We start from the raw sequence: 21,687 nt of genomic DNA on the forward strand, positions 1-21,687 counted from the left end.
GTCCTTCCAAGTGACGCTGCACCATCTCAGGGTCAACGCTTGGTAGTCTGGCACCCTGCTCTTGTCTCTCTACGAACCCACTGTGGGACTCGTCTTGCCCCTCGTTTAGGAAGACTGAGGCAAAGACCTCATTGAGGAGTTCAGCCTTGTCCCCCCTGCCTGTCCCCAGTTGCTTTTGCCCATTCAGTAGTAGTCCTATTCCACCCTAGGCCTTCCTTTTACTCCCTATATATCTGAAAAACAATTTTGTGTTATCCTTAACTTGGGATGCCATCCTCAGCTCTATGGCAGCTTTGGCCTTTCTAACTGCCTCCCTACAACTGCAAGCTGAGGCGGCATACTCCTCTTTAGTAATCTCTCCCTGTTTCCACTGCTTATATGCCCCCCTTTTTGCCCTTAGGCTGCTCTGGATTTCTCTGGTCAGCCAAGGAAGCCTCTTGGCCCCTTTCCCCCCCACATCGGCATCATCTTCCTCTGTGCACGAAGAGTCACTTCCTTAGGCACAGCCACCCTTCCCGGGCTCCCATCTTGCCAGATCTCTTACTCTGCAGTGCATCATTGACGTCAAAGACTTTCTCTGGTAACTATTGATCTGCACAGCCACAAGCGACGGATACTTACGCCTGGGTTCCAGAATAACTCTGCAAACACAACCAGGTCAGCAGAAGAGAGCGTCACCCCCATGTTTGCAGCGGTGATGGACAAGACAGCCACAGAGAGTTTCTCGGAGACCTGGAAATTCTGGCACAGAGACTGGCGCTCGGCTGAAGGCGTGGACCCATCGATGCGAATATACCCAATGCGCTGAGGAAAGGGAATGGGAAACGCACATTACCAAGGCTTTGTTTTCACATGTTCTACCAAATTTCCTTCACAAGACTTGGGGAGAGCAAAGAAACCTCAGAGAGTTACTACACTGCAGCAGTCTACCATTCTCTGCCTTCATAGAATTTTATAGATGCTACAAAATCTGCCACTTGCTGAACAACAGATGAGGACAGTGTGTAAAATAAACACCATGAACTTAATATCAGGTATCACTGAGCTGTTATTCATTTTTAGCTGTATTTTAAAGAAAAAAAAAACTTCTTTTAATTAAAGCAGTGTGTGTACACATATACACACACATACATATATAAAACGGTGCAATATATATATTAATTTAAACATTTTAAAAAGTGATATTTTATATAGATATAGATACATTTTAAAAAATTAATATACATTTTAATTTATGTCTGCGCGCATATATTTTTATTTATTTATTTTTAAGGCATTTGCAGGACTTTTTAAGGAATTATCTGAATAGTTCCTTATGCTGCCAGACATAAACCACAATTCAAAACAAATGTCCCCAGTCAGCAACCCCTCCATCTGGTCAGCTGTCATCTAGACCCTGATCATGACAAAGCACTAAGACAGTGATAAGCCTACAGCTAGGGGAGAAGTGGATAAAAAAACAGTTGAGTGCAGACCTGAGTACCACCCATGTACTGATGCTGCTGCCACAGTGTCCCAGTTTCTTGCTGGAGACAGGACATGTCCCCACACGATTCCAGGAGAATGAGCAATTTTCCAACTCTACCCCCAGACTTATCTCCAGGAGGAATTGGCTGCTTTCAAAGTCATATTCTACCTGGCTCCAGCCAATACCCCCTCATAAACAGAGATTTCAAAAGGATATAGAACAGATTAAAAAAAAAAAGACAAGGAAGTCTGACTTTTGCTTATGACCACAGACTGCTAGCCAGCTACGTCACTGCAGTCTCCCTGCAATAGTCAGATGCAAAAATTCAGACCAACAGGGATCCAAGAAACCAGACGGATGCAGTTGTAGCCAGGGTCGGTTTGCTACTGCTGTCTCACCAACAATCAGCAAGGAGTAACAAGCGGCAGTGGCAAGACTTGGTACCAGTACGGTACTACTGAAAGCACTGGGCAAACACCAATCCGGGTTGGTGGCTAACACCAAGGAACATTACCTGCAGGGATGGTCCCTGTGAATATGAACTGCAGAGCCCATAAGGCAAACACATTCTGGACCTTAGCTATTCTGCTGAGGGTGTGCTAGAAATCTCACACAGTAGATGATCTGTGTCACTAGCTTTCATAAGCAAGCCAACTTGCCAGGACTTTTGCAATCTCTTAAGCAGTTGTTGCATTGGGACAACAATAAAATGAGCAGGAACCTGATTTAAAAGCTTACTTTTTTCTCCAGTTCCTCACTTATTGCATCCAGTAATATCTTGTGATGAGCAAACACCAGGAATTTCTCTCTTCCACTTTCAAGTAAGTCCAGGATGTATTCTCTGCATGAAAAAAGAAAAAATAATAACTCTAGTTATGTTACCCCAGTCCAGATAAATCTCAAATCCTAAATCATCCTATTAATCTGTAGACAGAAACCAGAAAACCTGCTAGCAACAGAAAACAGACTTCAATAGTACATTCTGATTCTTTACCCAAATACTCACAGATTAAAAAAAAAAAAAAAAAAATCTAAGGAAGCATCACTATTTACTTTTCTGTCCAGAGTTGTTTTTAATTGCTTCCCTCTTTAAGTTGGTCCTAATTCTACCATTCAATGTGATACTCAAAGTTACTTCTGTTCATCCAGATATTTCATTCATCCATTTGCACTTCTAACTTCAGTGTCTTGGGCAACACATTCACTATCCAAGAAGCAGCGATCCATAACATGTTTTTTAATGTTACTTTCAATTTATAAGTAAAAAAAAAAAAAATCATCAGGACACCTCAAAAGTTATTTCTCTGCCAGCTAAGAAATACAAGAGCCTGTTACATAAGAGTCTTCTGCAAGTTACCTACACCTTGTTCGCAACAGGTAAAATAAATGTTGGCTTTTAGCAAGGGTTGATGGTTCAGCAAACTGCCAGGATCAGGACTATGAAGGGTTTCACTACAAAGTAAGGGTTTAGCATGGCTTAGGTTAGCAACAACTGAAAAAATCCAAAAGGACCTTCACGCCTTGTAGCTATGCCATTAGGTTACTGGATTCTGTAATGCTTGACCAAGAAATGCTGACTGTTTCAGTTAATTCAGGGCTGTCCCACTGGCAGCCCATGGACTACATGTAGCTCGCAAGGGGCTAAATTGCAGCCCCCAAGCTCCTGCTGGGATGCTGCTCCCTCTTCCAGAAACCACTTCCGGCCCCCACCCCAGGGGATGAGGCAATACGGCAGACTGGGGAGCCGAGAGTGAGACTGGGAAATGCAGCTTCGTGGGGACTGGAGGCACAGTGCAGTTAAGGGGGTGTCACAGGTATGCAGTACACCAAGGGGGTCACATCCATGGGGTGTATGGTCCAGTGGGGGGCTATGCCCTGCCCTGGTGCACCCCACTGGGCCTATGGCCCCTGCTGGTGCAGCCCCCAGCCAGCTGCAAGTTGGACAGCCCCGATTTTTCTTTTTGTTTTTTTTTTAATTTGTTTTTCTTTAAAATACATCCAAAAATGAGTAAGCATCTCAGTGATACCTGACGTTAAGCTCATCGCGTTTATTTTATATGCTCTCCCCACCTGTTGTTCAGCAAGCGGCAGATTTGGTAGCGACAAGGTACAGCAGCACCATGTGTATTGTCAGAGGAAGCTGGTCACTTTGGCACCTGAGAGGCTGTGGAAGGCAGTGTGGGACTGCAGGGCAAGTACATTAACTAGATGACATGTGCATCTTTAAAAGTTCATAGTAGGCATCTCATAGAAATGAACAGAGCAGGTCTATTTGAGTCAGGCCAACAGCAGATTTGGGGAAACAACACTATATGGGTTTTTTTCAGCTCACATTTGCAATAAGAAAAAAACCCACCTCTTTTTAAAGAAAGAAGAGAGAGACCAGAGTGCAATATAGTGGCAAACCAGCAGATGAATTCTGCAGCAAAGTCTGAGACCGTGAAATCACCCAGACCTCGCTGCCAGGTCATTACCATAGGACAGCAGTTCAATGGACTATAAGAAATAAATTGCTGGAAAGCTGGAGTCATCTGCTTCATCATAAAAAACAATCCACTTTCTAAGCAGCCCTCCCAGACTCCTTGGCAGTCTTGGCAGAAAAGCCAAGGATGGAAACTGACCAAAAGAGATCACCTCTGGGGGGGGCAGGAGTTGAAAGCACCTCTCTGGGGAAACATTTTCTGTTCCTGTGATCCCAAAGCAGCTCTGTGGGGAATCTGAGAGTTTCACGGCTGTCAACATGCCACCTTTAGCGAGCACTATAAAGGCTAAGCTCCTTCGATAACTACATTGGCTCAATGTTTTCTGTAGCAGGGTGGCAATAACGTGCTTGGTTTCTTGAATTCCTTTCATCCTATCGATTTATTCCTTTTAAACGACAGCAGGGCCCGAAGCAGAGCACTTGATCCAAACCCCGTGCGCTGGGTTACTTCACTTTGGCTCAAACCACACAGTTGAGTTCTCTGCCTGGAGTTAAGCCAGCAGAGTGATTCAGAGAATGCGTCAGCACCGCAATTAAAACTAAATGCATTTTTTTTTTAATGGGTTCAAAATGACACTTGGTTTTGCTGCAACATTATCTCAAACTCCCTTCCTCTTTTCTGGGAAACAAATCCCATTTTGCTCAGTAAAAATGAGCCACTGACATCCAACTTACATGACAGAGTGGATTTTGGCTTCGGCGGTTCTGTTATAGAAGTGGAGCAGAGCTTCCTTCTCTTCTCGTTTCTGTGAAGGAGGACAGAAATGTGTGTCAGTTTTCAAGCCGCCTCCCCCTACTTTCTGTTGGCAGTCCCAACATCCCACTACTGCCAACCCACCATGCTGGGAAAAACCAGACAATCCTGCATTTTCTTGCATATCACATACCCCAGAATGAGAAATGCACCTTGATTTTTGAAAGGCAGAATGGAAGGGGGGAAAAAGATTTCCTTAGAATAAGAAACTGAGCAGCAGCGAAGGAGCCCCTGCTTCCTATTCTGTTCCTTTGAGTCTTATGTGGATCTTCCTTTCACTTTTGTTGGGCAAGGGCAGAAAGGGTTTTTACCGTATTTTTTTACATACATGCATGGCAAATTCCAGCAGCTGATCGGGGGAGAGGTATGTGGTGTATGCAGGAAAATAAGGTACTTACAAGAGATGGATCACTGTGTAGGAAGGGAATGTTTTACATAATATTTTTGGGAACCGACTGAATAAGCAGCAGAAAAGGACCTGGGGGGACAGGGGACAAGAAGCTGATAAGGAGCCGGCAGTGTGTCCTTGGTGCCAAGAAGGCTACCGGCATCATGGGCTGCATTAGTAGGAGCATTGCCAGCAGATTGAAGGCAGTGATTCTTCCCCTCTATTCAGCACTGGGGAGGCCACATCTGGACTGCTGTGTCCAGCTGTGGGCCCCCACTACAGAAAGGATGTAAAATGTTGGAGGGAGTCCACTGGAGGGCAATGAAAATGGTTTGGGGGCTGGGGGACATGACTGGTGAGGAGAGGCTGAAGGAACTTGGCATATTTAGTCTGCAGAAGAGAAAACCAAGGTGGGATTTGATAGCAGTCTTCAACTCTGTGCAGGGGGGTTGCAAAGAGGATGGAGTTGGACTGTTCTCAGTGGGGGAAGATGACAGGACAAGGAGCTCAAGCTGCAGCAAGGGAAGTTGAGGGTAAATATAAGCAGGAGTGCACTGATATAGATTTCCTTGGCCGGTACTGATAGCCAATTATAAGCCAGCCATATTGCCTGATACCGATCCAATAGCCGATTTACAGGACTGCAGTCAGGCAGCTTGGAGAGCAGCGCTCTGCTGGTAAATCTGTGGGGGAGGAAAGGGACATGGCGGGGTGCAGATTGAGGCCCACATGCTGAGGCAGGGAGTGGGGCAGGGGGCTGCCCAGCCAGCACAATGAATGGGACCCTGTGGCCAGAAGCAGGATGGAACCACAGGAGGTTTGTCCAGGGGGTGTGGGAGAGTGGCGAGGGGAGGGGAGGGAGGCGTCTCCCTGCCACTTCACACCTCCCCAGGGGAGGCATGGTGGATGCGTGTCCTCCAAGGATTTGTGCATAGGGAGAGGGCAGGCAATCCGCTGAGGGCTGGGGTCAGGGTCTGCACCAGTCTCTTCCCAGAGGGGGGCTGGGTGGGACAGCTACAGGGAATTATGGGGTGGCTATAGCCCACCCCCAACCTGCCATAGCACCGCCCTTCCTTGGGGCTCTCCACTCTGCTGCCCTTCCCTCAGTAGCCCCACGCTGGCCGCGCGTCCCCTGCCTGCCCTACAGCATCAGGCTCACAAGGGAAAGGCAGCTGAGCAGAGTGCCCCAAGCAGGAGTGGCACGAAAGAGGGGGGCCTATAGCCACCCCAAAATTCCCTGTACCTCCCCCGCCATAACAAGCCCTCCCAGTGCTGCAGCTGCCCGCCCCACGCAGCTGAGCCTGCCTCACTCCCAGCCCCCTCACTGGGAAGAGGCCAGTGAAGCCCCTGGCCCAGAGCCTGCAGCCCACCCTCACCCCACACAGGAATCCAGGGAGGGCGTGTCACCCATGCCTCCCTCAGGGGTGCATGCAGCATTGGGGAGCCATCCTCCTTCCCACCTCCCTGTGCCTCCTGGACAAGCCACCCACAGCTCCATCCTGCTCCCCACCCCAGGGTCGCATTCACCACCCTGGCTGGGTAGCGTCTGCTCCTGCCCCAGCCCCACTCCCTCCCTCACCGTGGAGACTTCAATCCGTCCCCCAACACAAGCTTACCAGCAGGGCGCTGCTCTCCAAGCTGCAGGGCTACATTCCTGGCCACATGCACACAGCATGTATCGGTGACACTATCAGCTACACCAGCCAAAAAAAGCCAATGGCTGATAATGTTAATTTTCCTTTTATTGGTGCCAATCCAATATGCAACCGGTATATCGGTGCACCTCTAGATATAAGGTACATAGATAAGATGCAAGCTGAGGTTAGATATAAAGAAAAAAAAAACCTCTCTCACGAGGAAGGTAGTAAAGCATTGGAACAGGGTACCCAGAGAGGTGGTGGCATCTCCATCCTTGGAAGTTTTCTTGGATCCGGGTAGACCAAGCCTTGGCTGGGATGATGTAGTTGGGGCTGGTCCTGGTTAAAGCAGGGGGTTGGACTAGATATGACCTCCTGAGGTCCCTCCCAAACCTCATTTTCTATGATTCTCTCTCTGTAGCACCCATCCATACAGGACAGACCCCTTCCACATGCCAAACAAGTGCTCCCCCCTCCAGCCTGCTCCAATGGAATAGCACCAGCTCTGCACCCACAGGGGATCACCATGCCTTCAAGAAAGTGCAGAGAAGCAGGATTTGCCTCTGACTAAAAACCAAGAGCTCCTAAGAACTAAAAACACAGTTAACTTAAGAAGAACCTTTTAAGGACAGATTTCCCCTACAATCACTTGAACACTGCAATGTTGTATTAGTGCCAGAGCACTATCAAGTGAAGCAAAACTGATCACCGTTTTTTTCATTGTCTGAGCAGAAAGACATGCCTAAGAAAAAGATCCCAAACAGAATAAATGGCACAAAGATGGATTTCGAATGTTCTTTCAGTTTCAGGATGCCTCAAATTTCCAAATGCTACAAGTGGTTTTAGATGCCCTGCCTGTGATCACAGAATAACAGAAAAGCACAATTGGCAGGGTCCTCAGGAGGTCACATCCAGCCCAGCTCCCTGCTGAAGGCAGAATCCTCCCAGTTAAGTTTCTGTGAAGCTTGCTCTTAAAAACATCCAAAGCTGGAGACTCCACAGGGTCTCCGGGCAGCCTCTTCCAACGCTCAACTACATGCAGCCAATGCAGCCAGTTGTTCAGAAAGACCATGTCCCTGCCATGCAAAAATTAGCCTCCACCCCATCTCCTTTAAGTTGTGACATCTGACACAACAAAGGTCAAGTGCAATGCAATTCCTAATCTCAATGGCATCCTTTGAATACAAATATCATTTTATTTCATAATAAAACTTTAAAAAACCCTCAATAACATCCTTTTAATACTACCCAGGATTCGTACTTTAAATTCATATAAACAATCTCCCCCCAGGGACATTCTGGGCAGCTACCCCATATCTCAGCAAAGGCTGCCTGTCAAAAGGACTATACTTGCTTTTATAAGAGCTCCTCCTTATACATATGGCTGCTCTGCACACACATACCCAGATGACAGGAACAAGCAGCAAGACCAGTGAGGGAAATCCTCTGGGATAGTTTATGCAGACGAGAAGAGAGTCCCCAGGGGTTTGATACACAGAGCGGTATTTTCATCACACAGGGAAACGCGGTCTGGGATTTCTAGCTGCACCAGGTCACGGGCAGACTCGGTTTTAGTTAGAGCAGTGCAGGTGCCCGTCTCAGGAGCTGAATTCCCAGGTGGCCAAAGAGCTATGGAAAGAAGTCAGGTGCCGCAGCAGGCAGGAACAGTGCAGGCTCAGGTTTGGTGGGCTGCCAACAGAGCACTGACGTGTTTGAGAACCATCACATGGACATACCTCATGTTTGTAGCCAAACACACCCTGAGAGTTTTAGAGGCCTGGTACAAGGCAGGGGCAGATTCTGTCCACACCCTTAACAAGCACGTTCAAGCCACAGCTGCAGCCAAATCATAACAGAGCTCATTTGGCAAGGACAGAAAAAGCACAGTATGACTGTGCCAGAACATCTGCATAGGGATACACTGGTGGTTCTGATATAGGCTAGGACTGTGTTCCTGCTCTACCACTAACCTCCCATGCAATCTTGAGCAACTCAGTCTCTATGCCTCAGTTCCCCACCTGTGAAATGGGCACATTACTTCCTCCACTCACAGAAATGTGACATAAATATAGATTGTGAAGCACTCAGACACTCTGGAAATGAAGCCAGATAAGCCCATAGGGGAGACAGAAGAAAAGCTTTAAAGTTAAGGCACTGGACTGGATCTCAGGAGACCTGGGTCTTGTCTCCAGCAATGCCTCAGGATCCATGTGAAACCCTGAACCAGTTGTACCACAGCTCTGCATCTGTAAAATGGGGTTGATAATATTTCCCTATCCCAGAAGGATGTTGCAGGTACCATTTAAAGTTTGGTAGATGCTTAAATGCTAAGATGCCAGGAACAACAGCCAAGCCCATAAAAATAAAATCATAGGAGATAGTAGTTGTGGTCCACAAAAAAGAGGGGAGCAGTGTTATATTTATAAGGCACATGCGGAGAAGATATACAGAGAAGGGGAAGATGAATGGATAGGAGCAATGGCAAAGGGACAAAGAAAGAGAGAGATGTACAACATGAGGGGAAAATGAAAAAGCCATAGCTAAAGGAAAAGGAAACAGACTTTATACATTCCAGGGCACCCAAAAAGAACCATTTAAAACAGCGCCTTCAACACCAAGATGTTCTGAACATCTCTGCTGCTCCAAGAACCTGAGCTATTGTTTTCCCCTGATGTTTTTAACACCTTCTAAAAAAGTTTTGGGAGATGAAAGCCCCTGAAACGTCAGGGGTCCACCAGCCATGCAGCAGCTGACTCACATTTTTGTATCCTCTGGCCATCTGCTTTGTAGCAGCTGCCAGCACAGCCTTGGTCTTCGCATTAATGCCCTCGGGAGCGACCACGACCACTGTGCGCTGCTTTGCTGGAAGCTGGGAGAGCACGTCCAACTTCAGGCGGCGGATCATGATGGATTCTTCCAACAGAAGCTTGAGCTCCCCTAGATTGGACGACCTGGAGTAGTCCCATCCCCACGGCATCTGGGAAAGAACACAGCATTATCATCAGCACCAGAGAGAGCCTTCGAGCCATTCCTAGTCAGCAGAAGATCTGGCTAGATCAGTGCAGAGCAGATGGGAGATGCATCCAAAGAGGAAACGGGAGACCATGTAGCTCCCTATCCCAATTCTAAGGGTCTGCACTGATCTTTGTGTCATAGGAGGCTTTTAGGGTCTTCTTTGCCTGTCTGGTTGGGCACATGTCTGCACAAGTGAGCTTGCTGGGACCAGCAGGGATATAGCCACATTAGCATGGATACAATGCTAAGTGAGTTGGCCTGGGTGTCTCTGAACAGAACCACATTATGCTGTGGCAATGAGCCCTTTCTTGTGATGTGTTTACGCAGTGTCCCTCCAACCAAACAGGCCTCTTATGTTCTGCTGTCCTTGGTTTCTTGTCCACGTCTGACACCAACTCTCCAGGCTGTGCTTGCTGTATACTTTACGCTATCTAGATTGCCTGCATGGATTGCTAAAGGAGGACCGAGTCTTTGGACTTGGAACAACAGCACAACCCAGGAAGCGTACCCAGTATGGCTGGCTGTAGAGCGTACCTCCTGAGTAACAGCTCTAGACAGACTGTGATGCAGTGAAGAGTCACGTTAACACGCTCAGTTTTTGGTAACTGCCTGCTTATATTCTGGCAATCCCGGTAAAAAAGTTAACTACTTATATACTGGCAACCTCAGTGAATTAATTGCTTTGTGTTTAATGAATAATTTTCTAGTCAATAAAGCTTCTGAATGATTATCAAATGAGTGCCAGTAGTTAATTGCATAGTTCTCCTCGCCCACAAAAATGTAAGGCTCAAGTTTCAGCCCAACAGCCTGGTCCCCTGAAACACTCCAGACCTTGAAGATTGCAAGGGAGGCTGCTCATGGCTTTTCTGATGCATGTAAAATGCTCCAATGTTCAGTCTCATAGGAGGGGAAGACTAATTCTGAACAAAACCCTGCGCATGGGATTTCAGCAGAGCAGCTTTATCTCATCAGTACTCCCTTGAAGTCCTTCCCAGCTGTTCTACCCCTAAGCCGGCTATTGCAGGGATAATGGGCCGACCCTTCTGCTGTAGTTTCACTAGGGGAAAAATCATACTCTGCTTATTTATATGCAAAACTGGAAACCAATAAAAATCACCGCCAGGTGCTTGGCACTGTGGTTACCTGCAAGGTGTGAGGCAGAGTCACGGTGCACCACACTGCTGCCTGCCTCACATACGAAGCACCTGCTCCCCGGGTGCCCTTGATGGGAGCAGAGCTTCGTTGCAGGGTCAGCTAAAGGCTGCAAAACCAACCCAGACTCAAATGAAGACCTGTCACAAACCACATCCTCTTTTACTCCAATGCCCTGGGCTATTTTTTGGCCTGCCTTCCCCAACAGAAACCTAAAAGGTAGGAAAGAAAACTAGAAAAACAAAACCCAAACCCTATGAATATCCCTCTCCTTGTCCCAGCATCCCCTGCTCCCCTCTAGGGGAACAGAAGAGAGAACACAGTGCAGGCAGCTGAGGACAAAGGAGGAACCAAATAGGCCATCACCAACCAAGTCCTCCTAAATAAGCATCCTAGTTTCTAACCGGTAGGAAACCCTGAACTACACCATGTCATATCTGCTCCCAAGAACTGGCAAACTTCAGCCTCAGGCACCTTTGACTACCTTATGATTCGCTTACCCCAAGCAATTATTCCTACATGACTATACTATTTATCTATGAATAGTCTGGTTCTCTACTCTTCCACAGCAACATAACAGTAGCAGATGAAGGCCATGGGCTATGCAACTTGATAGCTATATCAACATCTGAATGATCAGAAATGATCCTAGCAATGAGTTCTGACTGCTCATTTCTAAAACAGAAATTGAAGTCGTTGTAAGACATATTAGTAAACTGGGAAAACAGATAGTCATGTACCATCCTATTACAGAGGGGTTTATCACTAGAATTATTAAAATATACTTTGATATTTTCGATTTAAAAAACAGAAAAATTAATAAAAATGTATTCTGCTACATGCACATCTGGCTTTTGTCCATAATAACCCAGAACAAAAGCATCCAACTGTGATTTCCTTACCAAAGCGTAGCAGAATTGCACTTGAGTCAGGAAATTTATTGAAGTGTTTGGAAAAGCTGCCAAAAATCTTACAAATGCAGAGCATGTGCTGAGGTAGAAGTTGCTTAATTTATTTGACCTTTGCCAACATCAGCCTATTTGAAAAATAGTTTTGTGGCATCTTCTTCAGAAAAAGAGTTAACCTTATGTTGTAAATAAGGAGGTGGCATTTCATTTGTTGTATTTTTATAAAGCAAGGGTGCCAAGGAGTTGACTTGTATACCAGTAAAGTTTCTGTTTTATATCTTTTCTTATTGCATCTGTCAGACTTGCAGTTTTCGGCCACAAAACTAAATCAATTCTTTTTAAATAGAAAATCTCCAGGATTTTATTTTAAATTGGATGGTTCAGGTTTGTCAATTTCTGTTTAATCCGACAATGACAACAGGATTTACTATTAATAATACGTCAGATTTATACAGCAATCAACAGTTCTCCAAATGCTTTACAAACCATCTCTATGTAATTCTACTCCCTGCTACTGCAGAGCCGCCCTGTTTAACCAGGCACTGCAGCAAGAGTTTAGGACAGGAAGTAAACTCCAACACCTCATCCACCTGAACGAAACTGCAAGGAGGGATTGTAGAGACGTGGAGAAACTGGCAAAACTAAAACGTGGTTAGAACTGCAAGTCTACAACCCTTTACATTTGCAGAGTTCAAAGAGACAATAAATCACCAAGACATTAGCTGGGATTTAGCTACGAGACAACACCTGCAGGGGTACAGTCATGCCAGTGCTTTTTTGAGACACTGGTCCATAACCAACCTACAGCAGCAGCGTGTATAACCACCTGTACCACTGTATATCCCATCCAAGTCTCCCATCCTGGCCTGATCCTGCTTAGCTTGGGAGGCCCAATGAACTTGTAGCCTGAGCAGCTGCAGCTCAAGAATTAACTTTAAGGCTCCCAGACAAAAAAAAACGCAATCACTGGGTGGGCCTTACCCCTCGAGCCAACATCATCCTTAAATTGCCCTTTTAGAGCTTAAAGGGCTGCAGCACATCAAACAAAAGGGAACCCCCAAATCGAGCATGTGGAGTAGAGTGTTTTAGCTTTAGGCTGCCGAACACCCCACAAATTGGGTCTCCCTCCTCTCTGCAAGACTCATGCGATTGTGCATATTACAGAGCTTTGTGCCTATGCCTGTAACATCAACTCCCTTCACCAAGAGGGGGAAAAAAAAAAACATTTCCCTTCCTTATTTTATGGCCAGGCTGATGGACTGTCCTGCCAACCCGCCACCTCAGTTCAGCCCCGCGTGGCTCATTTGGCAGCCAATGCGCAGAAATCTCATTTCATGGTTTTCCATTGGCGAGTTATCCCTATTCTTTCTCAAATAGCTAGTGACATTCTTCCCAGGCCCACTCCCCCCGCTACTATCATTTGCTGACATTAACTACTGCAAAGCCTCTCTCAAGTAACCACCTAATGGACCAGCAATACTCAGTAGCCTAGTAGAGATCAGTCTAATGATGAAACAAGATTGTACTGGACACCTTGGGGAGGTATCGAAGGGGCTTTTGATGACAGGGGTGACACTAAATGTGGACCCTTCACACTGGTTTCACTGTAGGTGGCAAGCTTATTTATAAGGTGAAGATCACAGAGATCCAAGTCCTGACCTTTCAGAAACCCATCCTAAAGCTTCCTCTCTGCTCAACAGCCAGCATGTGCAGGAGGAACAATTTTATTTCCTTTATCCAATTCAATGTCCTACCTGAGGTCCGCATGGCTCATAATTGAAGCAATAGTCAGCCATGTGGAACTCTGCCCCAAAGGGTTTATGATACTCAAAACCTATTTAGTCTTACATGCTGCAGTCCAGCCCTTTGTACTGCCAAAAAGATTAGGCCACATCTCTTCATTTCCCCCAGGGAAAACTCCGGTTGCTGTTCAGACAGGAAGAGTTCAGCAGCTGCAATGAAGATACACTGAATGCGCAGAGCTCCTAGAGTTTCTGCTGTAGCTGGGGAATAAGAAGGGTCCATTCCCTGCTGCATAAGCTGCATGTAATTAATGCTAATGCAGGGACCTCACAGAACCCAACAGCTAATCCTGCTTCCCCAAGCGGTGTGATCTATGCTAAATCAGCAGCACTGATATATTAGTGCTGAAGCCAATGGGCTGGTCAACCGTCACGGATTTCAGGAGCCCTGCTAGCACCACACCAAAGTAGGTGCTGTGATTTCAGGATCTGTGGATTCGACTACTTTGGATGAAATCCAGATACAAAGCTGTCTCATGGAGGCCCACTGTGAGCAAGGCACCCCAAAGAGACTGACTGTACACAAGTATTGAAAGCAAGTCAACAAGCAATTACTCCTAAGTCTTACACAAGTGACCACAAGCTGCTGTACAGTTATCTGCCAGCGCTCATACAGTGACTCAGTTTCCCCAACCCCTTTCTGGAGGGAGCAAATTATCCCCATTTTACAGAAGCTGAAGCACAGAAAGCTCCAGAGATATGATCAAGACCAAAGACAGAGTCAGTGTCAGAATGAGATCAGAACTCAGGAGTTCCTGGCTCCCACTCCTGCACTCCCATAACTAAATGACATAACACTTAGTCCCTGATATCACAGACAGGCAGCTATCATACACTCCCTCCCCATGCTTCACCTTCAAGCCACTTCAGTATTTAGCTCTCATTGCTCCAACTGGGTGGTCTTCAGATCCTCACTCCCCTAACAGTTAGAAACTTTCTGCTTTCTACCCTATATCTGCTCATGGATGATTAACATTCATTTGTTCAGTGCTGAAATTTTCCTTTAGTATAAATAGCTCTTCTCTCCCCCTGGTTCTTTAAAGACAGCAAATTCTACCTCCCTCCCCCCACCCCAGCCTTCATTCTGCTAGGTTAAATGAGCATGCTTCTTTTATTCTCCCCTTGTAAGACAGGTTCTCCATTCCTACAATCATCCTAGCAGCCCTTCTCTGTACCTACTCCTGCTTGAATTTGTCTTTCTTAAACATGAGTGATCAGAAACGCATGCAGTAATTCAAAAGGAGATCACAACAGTGGAATTAATAGCTCCTTATCTCTGCCTAACATAGAGTACACACGTTTGCCTTCTTCCTGGCTGCATAGTATAGGCATACAAATAGATCACAGAGTGACTAGGAGCCACCAGTGTCTCTCTAGGTGGAGGTCTGAATACACAAAACATTTATTCTGGGGGGGGTTCAGGCGGGTAACAAAAAGGAGCAGCTGGTTTGCAAAGCTCTAGCTGTGCAGCTCAATTCACATTCTTAATCCAGTTCAGAACTTAGTTCCTTTCAGTTCCTTTCTCTGCCCCTACCAGACATGTCAAAATAGGTCAAGTTTTTGTTGCATGATAAGCCGCGGAAATCACGCACTATTAGAACAAGTGCTCTACCAGCACTGAAGAGTCCTCAGCCTGGTTAATTCAGCCACTGGAGAACTCTCCCTGGGGAATTGCAGAGAACTGATGTCACAGCCACCACTCCACACAGCCTGGAAGCTAGCATGGACAGGGCATTGCTGTGCCTGCCTGAGCTACAGCTGTTGTGATGGCCCCTAGCAGCCGCATGGCAGCTGGTACAGATTAGAGCAGCCTGCAGCCTAATGCAGTCTGTGCAGGGGACTACCCCAGGATCAAGGAGTGCATTGCAAAGGCAGCTCAATGGCTTCATTCCTCCTTCAGCCCAGGAGTTGTTTTGCAGAGTCTAAATGCTAACGGTTTAACAAGTGTTAATTAAACCAAAGGAGAGGCAGCTCACCAACCAGTCACCCCAACCTGCAGCAGTCCCTCAGAGTCAGCCTTTTTGTCTGCATAAGGGCTATCAAGGGAAGATCATATCATCTCAGGCTCCCCTACTGCTGCTGCAACCAATTTGTCTTTTTGCTTTCTGAGCTGGCATCTGATTAGGGCAGATTTTAATTGGAAAGCTCTGCCTCGCTAACCCCAGCAATGAGGGTCACCTGCAGCACAAAATGCTTCTCAGGAAGACAGCTTTCAAAATGCTGCCCTGAGCAAGGTTAGGGACTCTTCCTAAAAATCACAGGCAAAGCCACAGAAATTAGACATTAAAACGCATGAAGGAAATCTTCACTTTGGCAGAGAAGTAAGAAGTCAGACAGCTCCATTCAGCGGTCTGTGATCACATGAGCAGGCATGTTGTAGGTTGCACCACAATCGCATTGAACTACCTTCTTGGCATCACAGTACCGGAGTCCAAAGGAATGGAACTGAGGGAAGAAGCTGGGTCGGACGGCTGCAATCTGGGTATACAGCTCAGCAGGCCGCGACAAGGCAGGAGTTCCCGAGAGCAGGATCACTCTTTTGGCAGCCTGAGGAAAGAGCATTGAGCACGACTGTTACACTAATAATGCAAGCAGAGTTCAGGGGTCGACTGAAGTAGCAGCCACTAATAATAAATCCCCTCCCACAAATTAAAACATCAGTGCAAAGTCTTCAAACACATCTGTCTTTGTTCAAGGACATAGAGAACTGGCAATCACCCACCACCTAGGTTCAGGTCTTTGCATCCAATTCCACAATTCAATTAGCATCAGATTTTAGAAGCGTGCTTCACACACATGCACCTGGGAGGTATATCTTGAGCATCAAACTAACTTCTGCTGCAATGAAGTTTCCACAGAAAGCTATCCATTCACTCCACCTGACGCACACAAATGTAAGGGGCATGGGCAAGATTCTAATTATTATTATTTTAAATTGCAGAGTTAACTGTCAGGGGCAAACTATACTGCCCAAGGAGACCCACCTGCCAATCTAGATGGCTCATCAACACCAAAGCCATGAGTTAACAAACAGAGGCACATAAGAAAGCTGAGTGCAATAAATCATATAGGCAAGGTCAAAAAGTAAAAACCTGCAAAGAGTGAGAGGAAAAAAAAATCTACTTCATAAACAAAATCCTCCAGATGCACTTTTGCCCTCTTGGCTCCAACAATGTCTCATTTCATTATTACAAGAGAAGTATGAATATCTGCTGCTCTAATTTTACATATTTTAGTTAAATTACACATGGCTTGTAATTTCCTGCATGGTTTAATGCAGGATTATTAAAATAACAAAGAGATTCTTGAATGACATCTGTACCGATGGCTCATTCACATTTAAATGAAAAAGAAAATGAATTTTTTTTTTATCGTTTCAGCAAGATCTACCAAACCTATTCACTCAACTGGTTCAATCACTTGCTGGCCGACTGTGGTGGAGAAAATGTTCACGTACCAGCTACCGGAAATTAATTCAGCAGTTCTTTGTCTTCAGCCTATAAATATCTGACAAAATGAGTGGGATTTTTTTCCCCCTATTAAGTAGATCAGAGAGAGAGATGCGGTCAATGGTGAGGCCAGAAAATTTACACCCATATTAAAAGAGCGTTTTGGGTTTTTTTTTAAATTGAATTAAAGGAGGAGGTGCCTGACTGTTTGAAGCCTGAGAGAATGGGTTTTGTCCAACATGACTATAATGCCCCCCCTTTTTCCTCCCCACACACGATGGAGGGTAGGGAGACACCGCTGAGGATTTTTGGGGTCAATACTGATGGCTGATTATCAACCAGCCATATCAGCTGATACCAATCCAAATGCTGATATGTAGCCTGGCATCTTAGAGAGCCAAAATCTGTTGGGGGAAAAGGATGTAGGGGGTTGCAGATCAAGGCCTCCACAGTGAGGTAGGAAGAGACAAGAGGCCTGCCCCTGCCCCTGCCCCAGCCCCACTCTCTCCCTCACCATGGGGGCCTCGATCTGCCCTCTGACACCCCTTCTCTGCAACAGACTTACCAGCCGGACACTGTTTTCCAAGCTACCAGGCTGCACACATGCTGTGACTGCGCATGTACACACGGCATTTATTGGCAAAGTTATTGGCCACCTGAGCCAAGAAAAGCTGATTGCCGATAATGTCAATTTTCCTTTTTTCAGTGCAGATACGATATGGACCGAGGGGCGAGAGGCTGGAACACATCCAGTTCTCTGGTACAACAGATAACAGAACAGGAACAGAAATAAAGAGAAGAAAGACTCACCATGAGGGTACAGGTCTAGGATTCCACCCAGGGAACCCCAGGACGTGCCCACTCTGCGGTGAAGGTGTCTGAAGACCCAGTTGACACTGCCCAGAGATATGAAACAAGTAGCACCAGAAGTAGGTACCAGGATCCTAGAGAACCTCCCCATCAAGCTTCCTTCTCCCAGACCGTTGGATGCCCACTTTCAGAAGAAGCTGACAAAGGGGGTCTCATGTCTTGTTGGGTTTAAGACAAGGACTGCATAATGAAAAAGATTGGAAAGTGCAGTCAGAATTCAGCCGGCCTCAGAAGAGGAGCAGCAACCTGGTGAAATGGAGGTAAGCATCTGCTAGGGCCTGCCTCATCCCACAGAAAGGAAAGGTCCAGTAGGCATCCATGAACTGAGCTAGCCGCATGCCCAAGCTCATAGCTCCATCTAGAAGATACAAGCCACTATTCCCAATAGGCAAGTGCACTGCAGATCTTCATCTGCATCAGAAGAGGTGCCAGACTGACAGCCTGGGGTATCTGACAGCCTGGGGGGACCTAACAGTTTAATCTGGTACATTGGTATAGGATGGGGAGCAGCACCGGCTTCTCCACCACACCCACCTACAATGCTTTATAGCTAAAGGGGAGTCCAGTCCCTATGGCCCATTCAGTCCTTGGCAGCCTTTGGTCACTGACCCTTCTAGCAACTTATTTTGGATGGGCCTCCAGTCTCCACAGCCTTCCTCCCATCCTTGGGGCTGTCTCTTATGTAATCAGCTCTGTTCATTGCTCCCACCAGAGACTGACAATTGGACGATGGAGGATTGGCCCAGAGTGCTTGTTCCACCAAGTGCAAGAGGGCCCAAGCACTGCTCTGAGCTGCTTCCACCTGCTCCTAAGCTGTCTACTCCTCTTTGTTGCCCAAGTGGCAGTGAACGGGAAGGGCTTATTTCAGCAGTGGTCCTGGCATTGGCAAGGAGGCCATACAGACGCATCCTTCGTGTCAATGCTTACCACTACCAACTGAAGAGAGAGACCCACAGGCTCATTTTGAATAAAGCACTGACCAGCTGAAGCTGGAAACAACCTTTAAGGAGCTATTGACCTGGGTCAGACTCATAGATTGGTAGGAAGAACAATACAGTATCTGAGCATCCGTCCCTCCCGTGGGAAGAGGGATACACTGGCACACATCTACCTCCATCCTGAAGCTATGAGCTTGGGCATGTGGCTAGCACGGTTCATGGAACCTTTCCTTTCCGTGGGAAGAGGCAGACCCTAACACATGCTTACCTCCAGAGAGCTGTCCCTTTTCTGGATCTGCCAGACCCTTCTGCTGCCCTTCTCCCTCGTCTCTTCCATTACATGCTCCTTGTCCTTAGCCCTACAAAACCATGGACCTTCTTGTCAGCTTTTTACCTTTCTACCATAGCCATTTACACCTCCTCTACCTTTTATCCGAAGGCATGGTGCTCCAGTGAAACAAATCTGCCTTCTTTCCCCTCCCTTTTTGCATAGGTGCCTCAAGAGAGAGTCATAAGAAGTTTCAACTGTGTACAGAAGGTGAAGCTCAACAAATTCAGACCCACTCCAAGGTGTAAATTTTTAACCACCAACCACTGGAACAACTCGCAGAAGCTATGGTGGATTCTTGTCAACAGACATTTTAGGTCACGACTACATGCTTCTTTTAAGATACTCTGGTTCAACTCATGAACTTGAAACAGGCTTTAATTCAGTGAAGTCCCGTAGGCTTTGTGATGAAGGAGGTCTGACTGAAAATCACAAATGTCCCAAAATCTCTGTAAGATGGGCCAGTAGGGAACCCAAAAGGGACGAAGGCCTCTAGAAGACAGGGCCCCAAGTATTGAGGGGTGGAAAAATCCCTCAATAGAGGCTTGTCCTGCTTGCAGCAATTAGCTGAAAAAAGGAAAAATCGATACTACTAAAGCTTTAATCCTCACTGATTGCTGCATACTCTTCTTTGCTGCTGAACTGTCTGTGGGATTGGAATATGGGTTTCAGGCTCAGGAAAACTAAGTAAGCTAGTAGGATAGCAAGACCACACAAGTGCTTTCTGGCAGGAGCAAATCTCGGTGAGCACTAGGCTAGTGTTTCCATACGGAAGATAAAACTCACTTCTCAACATCGTGGCATCAATTCTAACCTTCCACACAGACAGACCACTCTCCTGGGTGCCCTTGTAGCCAAGATGACAGCTCTTTACTCAAGAAACAAAACAGGGGAAGCCAGACTTAATGGCTTTTTTTGCTTTTTTTTTTTTTTTTTTAAAACAGGGGACCTGTACCCTGCCCCATTGCTCTCATCTATTCAATAACAGTCATAAAGCAAATAGTACCACGCTATTCAAGCACCACACTTGCAGAAGATTTAGAAAGAAGCGTTCCCCGCCCCGCCCCCAAGTAGGACAACATTTACAAAAGTCACTTCCTAAAGTCAAGGAATAATTTAAACAGTGTCAGTCCTCTGTGGTACTCAATTCAGAGGTCAAAACCCAGCACCCAACTGCTTCAAAAAGCAGAGGGTGGGGGGTTAATGCCACAAAGAAATAATTGAACATGCAAAAAAGCCTCATTTCCATACAATGGCTCTCAGTATTTTAAATGAATTTCACAGCATGGGCCCTGCCATATGCCAAGACTGACACACTTTTTTTTTTTTTTTTTTTTTAAATAAATGCGGCTGGTGCAGGAGGTACAAATATAAGCATCCCTAATTCTTGCTTACGCTGTCGTTTTGAACTGATTAACATGCAAAGAATATATTACTCTGGAAAATGAAAAATCCAGCAACATTTTTAATGCAGAAGGCAGAAGTGCCCGCTAGAGGAGACTTGTTAAATGGGAAAGAAGTACTGATAGCAGTTGCAAATGTTTTAAGGGTTTACTTCTTCAAATGAGACTGTTCTCTGCATCAGATTGTGTCTGACAGTGAAGTCTCACCATGGTAAATATTCCAGATGACTTTTTAAAGGTTGCCCAAGTAAAAAAGATAATTTTGAAAACTGGAATGACTGGTACTGTCTGGGAGAGAAGGGCTGATGTTCCTGTCCTTGGGAAGAAAGGAGAATCAAAAGGTCTTTGAGACCAGAGCTGCAGTATACATACACCTTAAAGGCTAAAGTCTTCTGCAGCATCAAGACAAGGCACATACATTTCCTCCTTCTCTCTCACTTTAAGATTGAAGACTCCTGAAGAGAGAAGGGTCCTATGTATCCTACCTCCATGGATTCATAATGCCTAAGGAGAGCAAAAGAAGCAAGGTTTTTTGTGATTTATTTTACTGGACCAGTGGTATGGTTGAGGGAGCTGCTGGACAAGCTTTGGGGTCTCATTCAGGTCTCATTCTGAATGGCAAACGAGCTTTTTGCTCTATATCACTTGCTTGCAGTGGCTAATGTACTTTGACCCGTTTCCCTCTCTTTTTTTTTTTTTTTTCAATGCCTACTGACACTGTCAGAAGTACAGAACTGATGTCCCAGCCGCAGGCAGCTGGAAGGCTTCCAGACTACAAGCCCAGGTTCCAAACGCCCCAAAACAAGCAATCACTTTAGTCTCATACACAGTGAGTAGGGTGGGAAGAGTCACGTGAGCAAAGTTACAGAAGCATTCAAGTATTTGCAGGACAAGAGCCACAGAAGTGCAGCAGAGACAAGTCTATTTTATACCCGCTGGAATCCTTGATTAGATAGGAGTCTCATTTCTGAGCAGCCAACCTGGTTCATAGATTTCATAGCTATTCGGGCTGGAAGGGACCTCGGGAGATCATCGAGTCCAGCCCCCCGCCCAAAGGGCAGGAAGTCAGCTGGGGTCATAGGATCCCAGCAAG

At 46.2% G+C, this 21,687-nt stretch overlaps 1 protein-coding gene across 2 annotated transcripts in view; it reads right to left on the bottom strand.

The window, feature by feature from the left end:
• SMARCAL1 (SWI/SNF related, matrix associated, actin dependent regulator of chromatin, subfamily a like 1) overlaps positions 1-21,687 on the bottom strand; it is a 54,689-nt gene that overhangs the window by 8,922 nt on the left and 24,080 nt on the right. For both annotated transcript variants that reach the window (XM_019554454.1, XM_019554453.1), the window contains exons 10-14: positions 16,013-16,153; positions 9,488-9,706; positions 4,626-4,696; positions 2,207-2,309; positions 622-804 (exon numbers count right to left, since the gene is read on the bottom strand). In XM_019554454.1, the coding sequence (XP_019409999.1) occupies positions 622-804; positions 2,207-2,309; positions 4,626-4,696; positions 9,488-9,706; positions 16,013-16,153 (717 nt within the window). The remainder of the gene's footprint in view (positions 1-621; positions 805-2,206; positions 2,310-4,625; positions 4,697-9,487; positions 9,707-16,012; positions 16,154-21,687) is intronic.

The sequence above is a fragment of the Crocodylus porosus genome, unplaced genomic scaffold, assembly GCF_001723895.1.
Source record: "Crocodylus porosus isolate Cpor-Errol unplaced genomic scaffold, CroPor_comp1, whole genome shotgun sequence".
NCBI classification, from domain to species: domain Eukaryota; kingdom Metazoa; phylum Chordata; order Crocodylia; family Crocodylidae; genus Crocodylus; species Crocodylus porosus.